Below are 20279 nucleotides of genomic sequence, written 5' to 3' on the forward strand. Positions count from 1 at the left end.
AACAGCAAAGTTTGAGTGGGAGGGTCTGGGCACGAAAGGTAAAAAGGGAACGATGTGAACATGTGAAGGAAGCCAGAGCACTGAGCACAGCGTCAGTCTGTATCCTGACAGGGGGAGATAAGGTGGCTGGGGAGCCAGCGGTGCTTTCCTGGAATACAATCTCCGTTTGACACTCTCTGCTTAAGCACTGCCCATCTGTATGTTATTGAGCTGGAGCCTCTGGGGAAAAAGAGGAGCCACAGGCACAGAGAGTGAACGAGGGAGGCAGCAAAAGCGCTTTTCTTCCCTTCCTTTTTTTTTTTTTTTTTTTTTTTTTTTTTTTTCCCTTTTAAATAAGGATCTGGTTAGACTGCCTTGAAGTGCCACATCTGGAAACTGAACACTGAAAGTTAAAATAACTGAGGCACCACTAAGCCAAGGGGGGCTGATTGCAGAAGAGGGTAAACAATTACTAAGACGCTAGAAGACCACTTCTGGATGTGAGGGGAGGAAATGGCTTTGATCTCCGCCTGGCCCCTGTTTTTTCCAATATTATTCTTTTTGAGATGCTTCTCCTCCAGCACAGCCTCGAGCTCGGGAGGCGCCTTTCAGTTTGACATTGAAGGTAGCTCAGCGGTCAGCGTGCACGAAGCCACTGTTATCAGAGGGCAGCAGCAGGCAGTAGCTACTGGAAGCTGGGTGCCTTTTGCTGAGGTACAGTAACTGCGTTCTCTCTCTGGTGTCTGCGCTTTCCTGCTTTCATCTGTCTGTGTTGAAGTTCCCATCTGGTTAACGTTAGCTTAATCATTCGATCCTTAAAGCGATACCGGAGATTTATTTTTTTTTTTTGCGGGGGGTCTGAGACACTGCATTTGGAGACTAGAGAGATACAGCTCAGGACTTCAAAATGTACACATGCCATGCCTGCTGCGAGCAGACAGCTGCTGTACTCTGCAGTGAGACCAGCTTAACACGTCTCTGACTTTCCTGCCAACATAACTAAGCAGGCCTGTCCAAACAGAGCTGTTTTACAAGGGTTAATTGTCACAACACTTTTCTGCTTGCTCCGTGTACTGCCTGGGATTTTAGCTCACTTAAATTTCCAGAGTCTCTCTTTTGGGGGCAAACACCATACTCAAGAGTTTTGTACTTCTGTCTCTGAATACCATCCACCTCCAAAATCTGAAGTTCTTTCTGGTGATGAGAGCAAGGATAATAAATCAAGTGTGTGTAGGAAACTGCCTGCAGAGAAAACACCTGCAGAGATTTTAAGCCTTCCAAAAAATACGAGGTTGGGATTAGTGACAAATGAAATTAGAGAGATCTGAAAAGTAATTTGACTGTGGAAAATTTTCCTGCAGTCCCTGTATTTGGGGATTGGTTGATACTTCTCATTCTATCATCTGGAATGAACTATTCAAAAATAAAGCTTGAGAAAACAATAAATTACTCCAGCATACTCTGAGAGGGGGAGACAGTAATGTCTCATGCGTGGGAGATGCAAAGTAGGAGGCAAATTGAGTTACATAAGGTCATGGGAAGAGAAGGAGTAGTTCTTATAGCATAACATCCAAAAATGAGGTGCGATTAGCACAGACATGTCAGCATGACAATATCAAGATCACAATCTCTTATACCAGAAGGCTAATCTCCCCTCCCTCCCATCCCCCCATACTCCAATTACCAGAACTAATAGCCATGGAAATAAATGTACAAGCCTTTCAGAGGGTCGAGGTTACCACAGCGCTGGGCAGAGCTCATCCCCACACTGCTGTGCCTCCAAGCAGCTGCACAGCCTCCCAGAACGCCTGCCCACCCTGCGAGGGACCCACTGAGAAACATGACCTGTGTGAGAAAATTGGAGACTAAACTCTGCTCTGCTCGGTGTAAGGGCTCTAAGGAGCCGTTGGGGACTTGGACGGGCTCCATGCTGTAGGATGTACATCCCTTCTCCACCGGCCTGGGATCAGCCCCTGGGAGGCCGTGTTGCCACCTGTTGCTTACAAAATGGAAACTGCCTGAATGAAAAGCCAGATTTAGGAGCCGAAGGGGTTTTGTAGTTAGATTCCACGGGATAATGGACATAAGCGATTAATAGCCTTTCTCAATATGATTATGTGGTACATTGTTCCCATAAGTCATGTTAATAGGCTTTACCTTAGCAAAGTGTTGTGGGATATATTGAACATTATAAAGGAATACCAGTTCCCATCACCCATCCCAATTACCCCTAAAGTTTCATTTGTACAGTCTGATCTTATAGACCTACTAACTGGTGTTCTTTTCAGCAGTTTATTTCAGCCCCTGCAATGGTAACTTTTACACTGTTCAGATCCCATGATGCTGCTGCCTGCAGCAGTCATGCCAAGGTCCTTGAGAGCAAGAAGTTATGGTTTCATGAGGAAGGAGCTCAGGGTCCCTTGCTGCCTGCAGATGCACCCCATAATTTCATTTCAGGACCCACCTCCATGGCAACTTCCTCTGAGGTCCAGTAGGATTCCCTCTGGGGGCAAGGCTGATGTCTCTCTAGCAGTGAGAACCTCCTGCCCATCAATCCAGAAGTTGGTAACAGCAGCTAACAGAACCTACCCTAAGCCCAGAGACTGACATGGTCAGAGAATGAATTGACGTGGCCAGAGAATGAATTTGGTAGTCTCTTGCCAGGAAGGAGCATTTTCTCCAGCCATCAGAGACTTTCCCCCTCCTGCAGCCCACTATCCCTCACCCAGCCCTGGGAACAGGACTTATCACAGCAGTTCTGAATTAGCCTTCTCCAAGCCCAAGTTCTTAACCCACAGCTCACAGTGAACCGCAGTATAAACTCCCTTACACAGCACGGCTTGATTCAGCTCTGTCGTCTAAATATTGACTCAGGCCCATAGCTCTCCCAAGCAGACAGAGGCTGTTAGTCATGTTGAATAGTGCCAAGTTATACAAGGGGGCTGGTTACTGAGGCAGAGCTCAAGAACTACACAGACCTTTATGGTAGGCCGTGGTGCCACTCAACCGCAAAGCCAAATGTGCTGCTGTAAAGGCAGAGCATACACTATGGCAGACAAAAAGTACGGTATTTCAGCATGTGGAGCAGGTGATGGACAGAATTGGACCTACACATTATTCTACTCTTCATATCATCTTCAGAAATCTGTGAGGTCTGTAATAGTACTGGTGGGAGTTGCAAGCTGTAACTGGTGTGATGTTCTTAACTTCTGGTAAGAGTTCATAATTATGAACCTACTGAAGAACATGCAACCCCAGTTAATGTAAACAAGCATTTTAGTGTATATTTTTTAGTTTTCCACTTCTCTTCCTTTTCCATGTTTGGCAATCTTGAAGTTAGAGAAGTGGTTTAAAATATTCAGAATTAATGCTAATATGGAGCTTTCCTGTGCCTTGGATTTGAATGAAAGTCTCTTTGTGGCAAAAAAGAGGCTGACTACATTTTCAATGCCATGCTAATATACTGTACCCCATCACAAAGTGGACTGTGAGTTTGAGTAGGACCTCAGGCAATATCACCTTGGTGCTCTGGCTGTAAATCAATATGTAACTGGGATCCAGTGTACATAATTTAGGCACATAACCTGTGCTTAGACTTTTTCAGTTTGAATGAGGTATCGTATTCAAATACAAGACCAAATTTCCCATATGGTAATGGAGACACCACATTTTTTTAAATCCTATAATTCCTAGTGGTCTTTTCTGGAAGCTTTCAAAGGAGCCTCTTCACCTGCAAGGGCTATGTTGGTTCTTCCTTCAGGACTGTTTAAATTAACTTGACTAGATTCCACCCAATGAAATGTAATGTTACCTGCATAATAAGCACTAGTAACTGTCATCATGGAATAATGTCTTTAGCTCTGTGCCTCTGTTTCAAGAAGAACGCTTATAGATTGATGAACATTATTCCAAAAAGTATCATGAGAAGGATCAAATTGCTAGGAATTTAAAGATAACTGAGAGATTCTAGAATTCAACCTGCTTAGCTCAGAGGAAGATTAAGAAAAAAAAAATGAATTAATTGTGTAAGCACATACACAAGCAACAAATGTTTAATGATAGGCAGGTTTATTTAATGTATGAAGATGCAATCATATACAACAAGTGGAAATTGAAAGTGACTGTTCAGACTAAAGGTTAGTTGTAAATTTTAATTTTAAAGGTAATTAAGCAGTGGAGAATTTATCCAGTTGTGTTGGATTGTCTATCAAGAGGCAGAACAAGATGCAAAGCACTCTGTCAAGTACTCACATTGCCCATGTGCTATTTAGGAAGATTAAGGTCCTTGGCTTAGGAACACAACAAGGCAGGGGAGATGTTAGAGTGCTGCAATCCTAGTGTATATGGGGAGAAAATGAGAGACAGTGAGCCCAAAGTGCTGGACCCAGTTCACCAGTGTAACCCAGCTATGATTGCTGGTATTAAGTTAAAGACTGATTTTTCCAAATATGGACAGATTAAAATAATTTATAAGGAAGTTTCATCAGAGGTGGAAGACAAAGATTTCAAACTGACAGTCCAACCACAAATGAAAGCAAACAATTGAGTGGCAAACATCTTTGTTCTGAAGTTCCACATGTCAGCCTGGATAGGACAGAGGGAAATGGGGCAGTGGGACACATCTAGTTTTGTTGAGGCACAGGGACAAGACTGAAAATCAGAGCTAACTTTTGAGAACATTTATATCCCACTGTCAAACACATGCCTTTAAAATAAGAGATAGGTAATACGTTACTGTTTGGATCTGAAGCCTGCCACTGTCAACATTTATGTTTGCAAATTCCACTGACATGATGATTTGAACTGTATAGATGCAGATTTTGTTCCCCGGTGGGAGCAAAGCTGCTCATAAACAGTGGAAGAGTACAAAGTCTAAGGTGAGAGTAAACAATGGGGCAATACTTCAAATACTGGAGAACAAGGCAAAAGTTTCCCTTTGATTCACATTGTGTAGTCACTCACTTTAATGTAAAATGAATGTAAGATGATATCCAGATGAAGATTCATCTAATTCTGATGTAAATGACTACAGGAAGTCCAAGACCATAGTGAAGAGAGACCAGTATAGGAGATCAGTTTGGGAAGGATTAATGGAATAATGGAAGAGAGAGAAAACACTCTGTAGAGACATTTGCCAAGCAAAATAAAAAGATGAACTGAAACTTCCTCTGTGGAAAGAAGGGAAGCAATTAGAGGGAAAGGAAGAAAACTAAAGCAAAAAGATGCAGGAGAGGAAAAAAAAAAAAGTAGAGTAAGAATGAGATAATCTAAAGTCTTAAGGCTAAAGAATATCTGAAGTAGTTGGAACAAGGCAGAAAGCCAATTCCTATAGTGAAGGAAGGCATGATATTGTTGGATGGATGGAAGAGGAAAACTTTCCAGCATCAGTGTTTTTGGCTCAGGGGAAGGGCAGAGAGGCAGAAGAAGAGAAGTCCTTTAAAGGAAATGATTGTCACAGTCAAGGCAAAAAATAGTCATTTACCATAAGAGACATAAGTAAAGTTAACTGTTATGGGGCTTGCACAATAAAATGACATGTTTAACAATCTTTTTTTTTTTCCACCTGCCTTCTACCAGCAGCTGCTGATCTAAATTTTCAAAAGCTAGAAACTGTATTTGAGGTGCTTTCTTTCTGGATTTCTAAAGCAATAAGCAATAGCCCAGGAACTGTGAAAATCTCATCTCTCTAAAATGGCTTACATTAAATATCTGAAACAGGGTGATCAAAAGTCTTAGCCTCTTGTTAACAAACGCTCAAGCTATCACCAAATTGCCTTCACCCCTTCCCCCATAAGGGCTGGAACAGGAGGTCCTGCAGACTGTTTAGAGAAAGCACAATTTGATCCTTACTTGTGGCATTAATCTCTTCAAAACAAACTAGTACTAAAAGAAGCAGCAGAAGACCTAAAGCTGAGGTCTGAGCCAAAAAGGGTTTTAGCTTGACAGAAATCTTTGTATTCTTTTAAGCTAATAGGAACTGCATCTACCTTTAAAAAAGCAGATCTTTAAATGAATTCATTTCAGACCCTTAGGGTTATGTTAGGTTAACTCCCATAATGGGCACTTTGGATTTCTAACTGCTGTTTTTTTCTGATACAACAAGGTTATGTTCTGAGAAACGTCTATTAGCAGGGAGGAAGTTTTACTGCAGATGTTTGTGATTCCAGCTTAAGTTTCTCATCAAAGCTTTAATGAAAATCAGCTGCTAGGAGGAGAGCCGCCAGACCCCAAACCTTTTAAATCATAGGAAGCACAAGCGAATGGATCCAAAGGACAGGGTAGATGGATAGTGGGAAATGTTCTCCATTTCAAGAAGGTGCTTAAAGCACCCACCAGAACAATGCTATTTAAACCCTGCTGTGGCAAGTTCCCACAAAGTTTTGGGCAAGTACCAGCAAAGTGCCCCAAAGCTCTTTCAGAGCTGTGAAAACCAATAAAAGGCATTTCATGCCCACTCTTATTCATGACATGGGAAGGAAGCAAAGAATTAAAAGCCCAGTTTTTCCAAGGGGCACGAGAATGAGAAGCAATAAAATAATTAGTTTCTGAAGGAGAACATGTCCTGATTTAATCTGATAATAAATATCTACAATTTTAATTGCAGCTCTTAATGTTTAAAAACTGTTCACAAGGAAACAGGTCTAGTTTCTGAGTAATGTATTACCAGCCACTGATAATTTACAGTTTGCTTCTGGACTTAGATTTTCAAACACCCAAATATAGACACATTTGGTTGTTATATATTTTAATTGGTTCTCCTGAACATTTGGATCTGATCCCAGCTCATTTTCAGACAGTGACATGAGCTGGAGATGTTTGGGTTGTGCATCCTAATGCAAGATTCAACAATTGCTGAATAGTACTGTATACAAAGCTGTTAGAGCTCCACAGTTTTTGAAATCTAATTCTTTGTCATTAAATGATCTCAGAGAGGTTTTCCTATCAGTCAGGAGACATACAATGTATACTTGGCAATGCAAGCAGATATTGACTAAACTGCAGTAAATGGGATCTGGTTTGTCATTCCTCTTTAGATTCATTATGCAATTCTTTAGATGGTCATTTCCTTAAAAAAAAAAAAAAAAAAAAAAAAAAGGACTTTTTTTTTTAAGACAAATCAACAAGAAACAGAACCAAAAAATCAACATCCAAGAGCCAATAAGATACTAAATATGAGCCAAAGAATAACAGATGCTAGTGAAAAAATGTTGTAGAAATTTCAATTCTGAGTTTACAAGATTCTAAAAAGAACTGAAATATTATTTCTTAAGTTCTGACATAAGACAGCATGGGAAGAACTGGAACACCTGAATGCTAAACTGAAACAGAATTTAATAATTAGTGAATAAAAAGAACCTACCTGCATGGACAACTTGCAAAATGATCTGTAAATATAGCCACTTTAGCTAAGACTATAAGGCTCTGAATGATTATTAAACTCTATCTTCCCAACAAAAAATGAATTAGAATGAATTTATTCAGCCTTTCATCATTGGTGTCAGGTGTAAGAAAATGTACAGGGAACTAGTATCTAAACTGAATCATTTCTGGGCTGTGTTGTACCCTGTTACCACCCTATGATGCATCTGCCCCAGCATACAGAAAAAAATAAAAGAAAAAAAGAAAAAAGAAGAAAAGAAAAAAAAGGTCAACAGGGTAAAAACACAGCATCACCTTCCCCCTCTCCCCAGCTATTAAATGCCTACAGTCTTGGGTGCCCTAAGAAAGCTATCACTGAGTGTTGGCAAGAATTGGGGAGCACCAGTGCCTGGCAGAGGTGCTCCTGTGAGAAGTGGGCAGGTGCTGAAGGTCCAGACAAATCCCTCAGAAGGGATTTGTGTGCTTCAGTCACCCATGACTACCTCCCTCGGGTTTACCATCACAGATTTAATGTTGTTCCACAAGTGCAGTAGTACATGCTTTAAGGACCATTTTTATTATTTTACCCCTTCAAAAATTTTGTGTTTATCTGGAAATATCTCTGGGGCTGTTGTCATTTTACAACTGATTTTGTCCGCTTTATTTGGGGGACTCAGGTGAAAAAAGCAGGACTCATAAAGCACATTTATGTGAGTGTTTTATGGGGACGGGGTGGACGGTGGTTAATGGGGAAACAAAGCAAAATTATTTATCTCCTTTCTTGCAAATCATTTTCCTTGTATAACTAGGCATTTTGTTTGCAAGAAGAAAATCAAATAACAACATTTCCAGCCGCAGACTTTCTATTTGCAAGAATAAGTTTGTTTAACAGCAATATTTTTACTTAGGGGCTGTAGTAATAATTACATTAGAGTGGAGTATGGTGTTAATCTCCAATCCTTAGCCAGCCTGCAGGCAGCTAGAACATTTTAGCCCTTCCCCTTTTTGAAGAAGAATGCCTTTTAAGCAGAGGCTTTGTCTTTCCCACTGTATATGGAAAAAAAATGACTACGTACTTCTATGGAGAATGCCTAGCTGAGAAATGTTTATGTTGGATCCAACCCCATCTATGTCGCTGAATGGCATTTTGTTTTCCATTCGGACTGGGGAAGGGGTAACAGCCTGGAAAGATTTTCAGCACAGGACATTTTTTAAAGTTAAATACTTAGTTAAGGTAATAGATAATGCTGTTGCTTTGCATAAAGCCATCTGGCTTTCAGCTTTTGCTTGTTTTTTGGGAGTCACAGTTGTTCTGTCACAGTTACAACAGAGGCATGCACAAGCCCACTTAAGGAACATGAACATAGTGATAGTGGGCACGGAGAGAGTCTCCCTCTGATTTTTGCCTGTTACCTATGCTCTTTGCTTATTGGTTTGGGCATTACCAATGGGCAATGACCCATATTTCCATGAACCAGGGAGAAATAGAAGTAACTTTGTTCTGTATCCCCTCTGTCAACAGGATCCCCTCTACCTACAGTCAGGGCAACTGCTTTCAATCTTGTTAGTTTTAATTTTAGCCATCACTGAGCTTTTTGTTTAAAATTCTGGGAAGACAGTTTCTGTCAGCACCATAATCTGGTCTTTATTACCATCAAAAATAATATCTACTTTAGAAGCTCATGAGCTGATAACTCTTCAGGTGACATATAAATATTCCCATTTATACCCTTCTGCTCTGCACATGAACATTAGACTGTTCACAAGATAACAAGGATAAGCCAACAAACAAAGTTTTCAAATTGTCTGTTATTAAGTTAGAGACTTGTCCTGTCTTCCTTAAAGAAAACATATTATTTTCTGTAAATTTTGAGGAAATCTAAACTCTTCTATGTATAAATGATGGAGATTTTATAGTCTTTCTTGTTTAGCTTGAAAATCAGACTAAATTCATTTATTAGATGTTTCCTTTAGCAGCTGCAGACTGGCCAGATATGGCATGCATGTCTGCAGATGAGCCCCTACACTGTGTTCTCAGGTGAGGACACAGTGAGGATACAGACAAAATGAATGATGCTGAGATCCATGCAAAAGGGACAAGAGAAAGGACACTAGTAATAGAAAATGAGGCTTCATTTCTTTCATCATTCACTGAACAGTTCATTTACAGAAAAAGCTTATGGATTCAAAATTAGTGTCACTGCTATTTCTTTTTTTTTTTTTTTTTTTTTTTTTAATGTTTAAAGATTCAAATTGCTGAGATTCATAAAAAGACACCACTGCAGTTTTAATGAGAATTTCATATCACTTACCTAGAAAACCCCATTATTAGATTCACTTGCCCAGTGAGGCCTTAATTTTCATTGAATTTATCATGTCTTGGAATTTAATTTAAGATATAAGAATAATAATATCCAACAATGTTGGGGTTTTACATTGGCTTTCAGCAAGAAATAATTTGCTTTTACATTTGCAAGCTAAATAAAATGGAAAGCTTGTTATTTTGTAATTCACGTAATTGCTTTAGTTTGTAATCTCATTAAATGTAATTAGAATTTAGATACCTGTCAAGATAAGTGGATAAAAAAAGATTACCAGCATTATGCCCAAAACTCTTCATCAACTTCTGGTTAATTTCTGATTTTCAGAATCAATGGAGCACTGGAATAACTTCTTTCATTGCTAACTATGTCAGAAACTGAAGAGAATGCAGGAATTTGCTGTACTACACCAGAGCGGTCATTATAAAATCTATCATGAATATTGTTTTGGAGACTAAGCTCAAAAATGGGTTCCTCTCAGAAATGTTTATAATTTTCAAAATAAATGTGAAAGTTCAAAGAACTAATTTGTATGAGATTTTTGCCCTTGAAATGGCAAATACAATAGAGTGGGTTTTTGCATTAAGTTATCTAACAGCTGTAGTGTCCTATTAAATGGGGCAATTAACTGCTAGGCTATGATGTCACACACCAAATTAATTTCTCCAATAATAATAGTTAGAATGTGACCTTTCTAGTTCAGAAGAATTTGATACTGTGGACCAGAGGTAATGAAAGCTTATAGAAATTATAAATAGTGCCTGGAGGCCTCAGGGGAACCTGGTGAGCAATCTTGTTTGTTTTTAATTCTCTAGGATTGTAAGGCTTCAAAGCTAAGATAAATTTAGCAAAAGTCAACAGGGAAGAAATAAAATTGCAGAGCAGATGTCTGCTTTTGTCTACACATTGGATAGCTATGCAGTGTAGAGCAGGATTTCTGTCCATCTCTCTTTACACTGAGTTTGATGATAAAATATATCTGGCCAATGGGTTTGGCCAATTGGTTGGTTACTAACTTCTGAGAGCCTCATTCTGCAGAGAAAGACCAAGATCCCTCCGAAATGTCACTACATAGGGATTTATAGGTTCAAGCACAAAGACAGTGAAGTGAAGAATACAGAAATTCCTTAAATGTCTTAAAAGATCTCCTACACAGTTAATTGCACTTTTTCTTGTGAAATTTTAACACATATAATTTCTCTTTCTCCCTACTCCATTTGACTAATCCTTTTCATATATCTGGTGTGCTCTGGCAGTAAATCCTTGCAGATCACTCATAAAAGTTGCCCTCGTATACCAGAGTGTGGTCTATCCCTTGGAAAGGATGGAAGCAAAAACTGGGAAAGAAAGACGGCACAATGCCAAGCAGTGCCGTCTAAGTAAGCAAATAATTTTGAAGCATGATTGTTTAGTTGGAAGCCAAAAACGGTCTTTCATTGCTGGATTAAAAAGACTAGAAGCCTTTGGACTGGCAACAGCTTTATATTCACTGCAGGTATTGGAAACAAGTCATCACCTGTCTGCCCATGAGGGGATATTCGTTATTCCTAGTGGTTCTGACCAGTTTTCTTAAAAGAAGTGACTTGTTTTACTATTGTGGATTACATTGGGTAAACAGAGGTCCTTCATCTTGTGAAAACTAGAGCTAATTGAAGTTCTGCAGACCGTTTTCTTTGGTTTTGCCATCCTGGGTTTGACACCAACTCAAGGAAGCATGAAACTCTGTAATACATTTACCAGTTGCGCACATTGTGCAAAAGCAGAAAAGCTTACCTTGAGCCACCAAATGAGGTGCACCCATGAAGAGAATTAAAAAACATCCTAAAACCATAAGTGCAAATAGTAATATTTCATATTATTGAAATATAGCTATTACGTAGTTCTTCCATCAGAATACAACAAAGCCCTTTCCAAAGAGGACTATTGTCATTGTTCCATTTCACAGATGGAAAAAATGAAAGAAAGACTAATGTGAATGATCACACAAGAGATGAGCAGAATAACGTGTATTCCTGTGTCTCAATGTCTTTATGAACATAGTAAGGAACAATGGAGTCCATGCACCAAAACAAGATAACAAGTTTCTCAACTGTTCAGAGAGAAGCAGTATTTTTTCCTTATGTTAATTTCAGACTTAATATAATGAAACTATCACTGTCAAGGTATTAGTAGACTAGATGTGGAGGGCATGTCATGAAGTGGATGAGTGACTAGAACCAGGTGCAGGGAAATGCCAAGCAGGGAACAGGAATAAAAGGATGAATGGAAATCCGGACCAGGAGGACATGAGCAGAGAACAAGGTAGCAGCAGAAGGGCTGTGGGAACTGATGGGGGCCAAATAGAGATCCACAACCCATCAGCATAATGTTCTGATGTGCCATGAATAGAAACAGCCCAAGAAAAGTAAAGAGGCCTCCCCCAAGAAGGGCCAATGAGAGACCATCTCATCTGGTTGGCATTTACTGTAAGACTGTTTAAGTGACATTGAAGCCTCATTGCCAACAAGAGAGACACATAATACAGACAGAACTAAAAGGTATCCTATAAATACAAACTACAGTGAATGTGTGCTATAAATATAAACTAAGGAGCCATGGATTTAATGAATGTCTCACTATAAATAAACAGACCTACTGGAAAAAGCTATCTGCAGCAAGCCTCTCAAAGCTACAAGTAATCATCAAGCTTTTGAGGAAACTTGAAGCTACACAAGTCCCTATCCATAAGAATACATGTATTCTTTCTCCTTTTGCAAGTTGAAATCCATCCAAATCTGGGGGACCTGAGAACTAGCAGAAATTGACAATCAGATAATTTGTTGCTATGTAGATATGAATGTAAAAAAGCTGCAGGACAATAAATGATGGTTAGGAAAATACTATAACCACCATCGAATACTTTTATATAAATAGCCCAAAGATATCTTCTAGAAATATTTTCTCTGTCCTGCCCCCAAAAATATGAACAAAATAAAGTAAAGAAAATTTAGACAAATTTTACCCCAAATCATACAGTTCACATAGGATTTGATACCATCAGATCCATTGTCTACATATAGACATATATTGTCTACATATAGACATATAGGCCTACACATAGTTACATCAAATGTAGTTGTAAAGATGGATCATCTCAGTAGGCTGGAGGAGTAACAAAAATGAAAGTGTTTAAATACAATTATCTGATACCTCAACAATTTTCAGTTATTGAGAGGTAGAGACGACCCTCTAGAGCTTCTCATGTAGAAGCTGTTACAGGAGAAAGTCTATCACTTTTGTTCTGCATTTCTTGATTGCACACTGCCAGTTATCTTGTGAACAGTCTAATGTTCATGTGCAGAGCAGAAGGGTATAAAAGCTGTGAGGAAGAGGAATGGTGACATAATAACAAATAATGTTAAAAATACCAAATAATATTAAAAGCACTGTTTTCATGAACCTATCACTGACTGCCATGCCCTTTTGGAAAACAGGAATCAAGAGTCCGATCATACAGAGGTATTTGGCACATCTGTTGCTGGGTTCAGTGATATATATATATATATACATATATATACACACACACACATATATATATAACTAATGAAATCCAGCAAGACAGTCTTTCATAGTTAACTAGGCAAAACAGGAAAGACAGATTACCTGATGATACACACTGTTCAGATAACTTCCACAATTTACTTACCTGTAAAATGTTTATAGTTTCCTGGTGACAGAAAAAGACAGCGTAGTTCTATCTTGTACCAGTCAAACTCATCCCAAATCTTAGTTAACAGTATTTTCAGCTTGAAGGGATACCTGGTAGAAAAGCATTTCCAGTATCCGAAGCAAGAGCTCGTAAGCTAGAGCTAGTGAATTCCTCACCCTCAAGAGTGGAAAAGTCTGAGTTGAGATACTGGAGTATCACACATCTGCTTGGATGGGCAGAACATCAGCTGAGTAAGATATAAGATGGGGATAAAAGCTTTTGGCAGTTAATGCCCTGCAAGAAACAGGGCTCCATCTCAATAACCTAAAGGATTGTCCATGTAGACCATTCCAAACAGTGTTAACTAATAAACATCCTATTAATCCGGTAAACACAGCCTCAGATGGGCCCAGCACAGATGCCTATTTAGAAAACAAGGAAATGCATGCTGACTTTTCTGTCTGCTAATCCTACACAGCAAGAGTAGCCTGTAGGTTTTCTAGTGACCTTGCAAGTCCATCCAGTGCCTCTGAGACCAAGGCAGCAATGAGCATGGCTGAGTCAACACCAGGATCCTGCAGAGCAAATATAGCTGTACCTTTTCCCAACAGTTAACCCTTGCCCATCCTCGTGTACTCACACACCATTGAAATCCTCTCCAGTCATAAGAAAATCCTAATAACCATGCATGCAGAATGCTTGAGCCAAAATATAGCATTCAGTGGCTATGCACCTTGCCTGAGATCTGTAAAAGTGCATGGTAGCTGTGTAAGAGGACAAAAAGCCTGGGGCTCCTGAGGACTTTGCTCACCAATAGCTTGCTTTGGCACTGAGCTGCAGTAGCACATAGTGTATACCGTACAACCATTAAATTTTGGATTTTGGCAACAAATGGAAAGGGATTTCTCCTGCAGGTCACTAAAGGCAGGAAGGTCAGGACAGTGGGGCACAGTGTTATTGCAGCTCTTTTTGTTTGCATGAAGTTTCCCAGCAGACCAAAGAAGAACTAAATCTTTGTGTCTACACTCATGAATAACATGTCTTTGACCTAAGGAATTTGAAACTTCTGTTATTCTGCTCCCAGGGAGCAAGGAATGGTCAAACGTCCATCAGCCTGCAATTTGCAGTCTGGATTTTTAAAAGTACTGGACGTCAATTATGCTTTGATCTGAGAAGCAGATGTAGAAGTCATGTTGATGCCCTCAGTACTTTCTTGCTGAATGAAACACCATAAGTAGACTCTCATATCTGTATGAGGTAAAAAAGAAAGCTTTGTAGTTAATGCTTTCCAAACATGATAAGCTGTACAATTTGTGCCTACCCAGAGTGGCTTAGAGCTAGGATCTCTAGGGAACAAACCCTTTGTTTACCTACATCCCAGTTTGGCCAAGCAGTATTTTTATTGCAGTAAGAAGCGTGCCTTTTGGAGGGAGCCAAATTATGTCCTTAGAATGGGGTCATGCTTCAAGGAGCTGCCAATCACAAGCTCCGCAGATTGTCTGAGTCACTCACAACAATTCAGTACTCTCCTTCCCAGATGCATCCAAAATTGAGGATTGAGCTGGTAATGAATGTGACAGCCTTCACATGACGCCAGGGATCAGTTTTGTTCTTTGTAAAATGGGATGATCTTGTATGTCACAGCCATGTCTTAGAACAAAAGTCCTTGTTTGCAGTGAGCACACAGTATCTCAGATGACAAGACAAACTCTTAATAATAATTGCTTACAGATTTCTTTCTTAAATATGTTCAATGTTCTCCAAAGCCATTCAGTTGAGATGGGACAGAGTTACTAGCAGCAATAAGAGCAATTCCCAGATACCAAATGTCTAGAGGTATTATAAAGCTCTTCCTAAAAATTCTAGATTTCGAAAGGTGTTAACATATATTATGCTTTCTGCTTCTACGCCCAAGAAGAAAAAGATGTCTCAGAGACAGACTGAAAATATTTTATTTGCAGATTTTTGAATGCACAAGTATTCAATGGAGAAAGTAGCACCAGGGCAGGGTAATATAACAGAGCTCCCCTCGAAAGCTAGCAGTAAATATCAGGAGAGACAACCCTGAAGAAGGGAAACATCCCAAGATCACACTCTGAACTGGCTAGAATCAAGCAAATTCAAATGTAGTGACAGAATTGCTTGGGTGATTCAGTCTATACACCTGAGCTAGCTTTGCAAGTCTCCCTTCACAGTCAGCAGCAATCAACAGGCGCAGCTGACCTACTTTAGACACATTTCATGTAAAAGAAATTAAAACACACAAAGGAAGTCTAGCTGGCTTCTTCCCATGTGGACATCTCCAAATTGCTGACTCCTGGCCTGCTGTGGTTTGGGTTTCCTAAACACACAGTCCTGCTGCTCAGCTGTGAAGGTTGCTGGCCAGGATGGCCCTACACTCACACGGCCACAGCTGTGCTAGCACAGAGCTGCATCTGGGGCAAGGAGGTCCTCTGAGGATCAGTCTGGGCCTGTCTTCATTGCTGACATAGACAAGCCAAGTGGGACCTGCTGAATGCTGAAAACTTGGCTTAGCTAGGGATTGAGCATTTCTGAGCAGGAAGATTCTATTGTAGGTGACAAATACTAGGAATCTCTTTAGAAAAGAGTCCTACCTATTCTGAAGAAACCAGAGAAACTTGGAAAAACATCAAATCAAATATACAGTAGAGGACTACTTTCTCAGAGCTGTTTGTGTAATTCTCTAATTTAAAAAAATAAAAAAATAAAGAAACAAATAAAAGTACCAGAAGATATTCAAACAGGAAAACGTTTTTATTTTTAGGAAGGGCAGTAGGCTATTTATCTCAAGTTGGCCTAAGCAAACAATCTTCAAAAAGGCTCCAGTACTGTGGCTGCCAATTCTAAATACACTCTCTCTCTCTCTCTCACACACACACACGCACACAAACACACACACACAAAAAAAAAGATATATAAAATAAACAAAAGCAGGCATGTTTGGGTTGAGTTGAGAAATGTCCCCAGAGAGCAGTATTGTTTCCATGGCAATGCCATGTACTTTTTGTACAGCAGATTGGTCTCTATTACATCCAGACCCACAAATTTTAAAATGGGTGAAGTAAATTTAGAGTATTCATTCACCCCTGTATAGCCAAAGATACAGAGTTTCAAGGAATCAGTGTTATGTTGAATCCTAAACTTCTGTTTAGCTAAACCCTACTATCCAGAAAAAACATTACATCTTGATGTGACACTGTCAGGAAGGGAAGAATCCATCACTTTGCTCAATTTGTCTGATTCTTTTCATCAATGCAATGAAAATGTGCTTTATTTACTCACATCTCTGATTCTGACAGGTTTCAATAGATGATACTATGTCTGTATCTCCTTATATCACAGGAGTAACATTTTTCTCTTTTCCCTAGGCTCTGGGGCAAATCTTGATATTGTTGAAGTAGCTTCCCTTCCCTTCCCTTCCCTTCCCTTCCCTTCCCTTCCCTTCCCTTCCCTTCCCTTCCCTTCCCTTCCCTTCCCTTCCCTTCCCTTCCCTTCCCTTCCCTTCCCTTCCCTTCTTATGCTACAAACATTTATCTAGCCTCTTGACATATGAAGAAGTAATATGAGGGGTTGTGAGAAACAAAACAAAAAAAAAGAGCATTTTTGCCTCATGGAATTAAAAAAAAAAAATGAGAGTGCTTATGACAAAGGATAGAAATTCTTTGTATTTTAATAGGTCTAGGATATTAGTTAATTAAGGTAATTTTAATTTCATCACAGACCTGTGAGTTTATACAATTTAAATGTGACCAGGTTGCATTCACTTTCACTGCCCTGAATTGATTTTAAAGTGAAAATCTACTAAGTAACACTATAGTGTTTTATCCTTGCCTTCAGGTCTGAACATTCATAGCCCACAGAGGATCCTTCTCAGACCTGAAAAGCAGTTTGCCTTTTGATTCTATCTCTAGTAGCAAAGCGAGTAACACTCCTAGCCAGCTACAACCAAGTCTTGGGCAACAGTAAACTTAGTAGTGACTTGGCAGTTGATGTGACAACATGTGACTGCTTGGAGTGCTGTTCTTCAGCTTCAGTGCCCCCAGTGAACCATCTGTATCCTCTTTTACAATGGTCCTGGAGGCATGCACCATCTTCTGCTTCTGGTTTTGTTCTGGGTCAAATGCAGTGGGGCCCCTGGTCCAAGACTGGAAGTCATGAGTATCAGGAGTATAACAAAGGCTGAATTTGCTTAATGTAGATCATTTAACCCTGAATCCACTTCTCTGTGTGTACCCCAGCACTCAAGAAAGAGTTCTGGAATTAACTAACATTGGTGAGGATCCAAGGTGCTTTTTATTGCAAAAGAAAGAGACCCTTTGTGCTTTTATATGTTCACAGAAAAGTCACAAGTTCCAGTACTAACTAAAGAAACATGCCATGTTTTCTTACCACTGATGCAGAGTCAATAGCTACATCTAAATTACTGAATAAAACAGTCTGGGGACCGCCTAGTCGAGTAGCATAACACAGCACATGTCCACATGCTTAAACTCTCTCTGTGTTTGCCCAAAAAGAGCAGTCCCAGACATGCTGCCTCATAGGAACATGTCCTAAGAGATGCTCTGCTGTAAGCTGTGCCTGGACATTGTCAGGAAAAGAGCAGTCTGTCAAAGAGCAAGATCAAGGCAGAAAATGAACCACCAGTCAGCATGGATGTTCATAAGCCACTGTCTGAAGCCATGCCTTGCCCTTTTTCTAGTTGGCTAAGGCAGATGTAACCGCAGAGAACACTCTGTGCGTATTTACCAGCACAGCACTCTTTTAGGAAAAGCAAATAGGAAGAAACAGGGTCACAAGAAGCACGCCTTCCCCAGTGTGGCTGCACCAGTGTTGCTAGCTGGCGGTGTGGAAGGAATGGGGACCTGGTTCTGCCCTCAGCTGCTCAGGTGCAGATCAAGAGCAGCTGAAACCAACCAAATTGGTAGAACTGCCTGAATATAAATGGGAGCAAACTCATAACGCTGTGTACCTAGAATGCCTGCTATCTTTAGTTCCATCTTGCACCCATACCATCAGAAGGGTCTAAAGCAACAGAGCATGACTAGGGACTCTACAGCACTTGCAACACTGCAGCTGGTTCTCATTTTTAAGAAATGTAATAATGAAATCCAGATGCAAGGGGGAGGAGAAGAAAATTAAATGCACTATGGGTATAAAAGATTTTCAAGAGCTCAGCAACATCCACATTAGATTGGACTTTTTCAGCATCAACTGGAATAAGCATTGTCCCTTTGGGGAAAAAAATAATATATATATGTACATAATAATTATAAAGATGTAATTGCTAATGCAGACCTAGCATTTTGGCCTACTGATTGTCTTCAGCATTCAGAAGCAGACAGTAGATGGATATGTTCCTCACTCAATTGTCCACATAACAATTTTTTGGGGAGGATATTTCTATTTTGTTGCAGACCTGTTTGTGCTTTGTATGCAATTATTTTGTGCTCCCAGAACATTCAGCCATTTGAATCCCTCAATTAGCTCAACAATCTAACACTTCTTTTTATAAATACGATGTTGGCTCACGCCCTGGAACAACTAACAGATCACTCCATTATCACTAGTAGGGCAAGGAGCAACAAAAATATATCAGAATAATTGAGAATGCCTGAGAAAATTTCTGAACACCAAGCAAACAATCTGTATCCAATTTTCCTCCCATTCCCATCTCCCTCATAGCATTGATTGTTAATACCTCATTTCTGGTTTATATTGATGCAACCCAGGGTTTAAAACAGTGCATTAAAATAGTGAGCATCAACACCTTCCAAGCTGTTGTGATGAATTGAGAAATTATGGGGAGATAATGTTACCAGAAGTTATCCAGGTGACTTAGGAGCCTACATCTCATTCTCAAGAGGGGGTCTGACAGCTGCAACAACAGATACACCCCAGAATAAGGTAGATGTCTCAAGGGGCTGAGAAGTATGCCCCCTGAGAGTAGGGGGTAAGCTGGTTCCCAGCAGGCTCCAGAAACAGCCATGCAAACCTGTCCATATAGCTGGAACCACTGATGCTGGGCTGAACTATACCTGACTTGCTGCTGTTGTTTGAGTGAACTAGATGAAAGCCCGCTCTTGGCTGCACTACAGAGGTACAAGGGGTATCCCTTGCTGAAGTTTATAGGATATTAGATCTATGGCCACCTGAAGCATTTACACAGGCACTTTTGCATATACTCATACATTTCCATTGTCCATATTCATCATCATATGTGAAAAACGATTCTGCTTAGACCTGCAAAATCAAGAAAGCTTTTGGACAGACACTAGTGGACCAGCTAGGACCACCCACCAGTTGAAGAGCATAGTAGAGCATAACATGCCTTAGAACTGTATGGGTGGAGAAAAATATTGCCAAAAAAGACACTGGGAAATGAATCTGTTTTCAATTTAGAAAATAATTGTCTGCCTTCCACAGTGTGTGGCGTAATCATTCAGCTGAAATCCTTAGTCTGGTGGGAGCCAGTCCTACAGCTCTGTGTTAAGACTAAACAACTGAAACAAGCAGTGCAAACAGATAGTATTTCTGCTGTCCCAAAGTGGATATGGATGAAGGCTTTTCCTCCAAGGAGCTATTATCTAAGAAAGTGTTTCCAAAGCAAACCAGATAAAAAATGGTGTGTAAGAATGGTAAAGGCAACTGAGTTTTCCATTTATGTTCATCTCAGCTCCTCAGAGCTCTCTGGGATAAGATTGGATTAGTGATTCATTTGTAAGCCTGTTTTGTAAAGCTTGTTGTTAGTCATCTCATAAGATATGTTATTTCCTAAATGAGCTGCTCATCCAACTGGATAAAAGCATCTATCCACCCTTGAGAGTGGAAAATCTCACAGAGATGAACCTCGGGATTGCTGGCTTCTGCTGCCCAGAGTCCCACAACTGTATCTGCAGCACACCGCAGGCATA

At 40.0% G+C, this 20279-nt stretch overlaps 1 protein-coding gene across 1 annotated transcript in view; it reads left to right on the forward strand.

Moving 5' to 3' along the window:
• Positions 1–296: 296 nt before the first annotated feature.
• The window catches only part of LOC101800985 (tubulin epsilon chain), a 113322-nt gene continuing 93339 nt past the window's right edge, over positions 297–20279 (forward strand). The window contains exon 1 of the mRNA XM_038175943.2: positions 297–693. Within this exon, the coding sequence (XP_038031871.1) occupies positions 493–693 (201 nt within the window). The 5' untranslated portion in view covers positions 297–492. The remainder of the gene's footprint in view (positions 694–20279) is intronic.

Source organism: Anas platyrhynchos, chromosome 3, assembly GCF_047663525.1.
Source record: "Anas platyrhynchos isolate ZD024472 breed Pekin duck chromosome 3, IASCAAS_PekinDuck_T2T, whole genome shotgun sequence".
Lineage (NCBI taxonomy): Eukaryota > Metazoa > Chordata > Aves > Anseriformes > Anatidae > Anas > Anas platyrhynchos.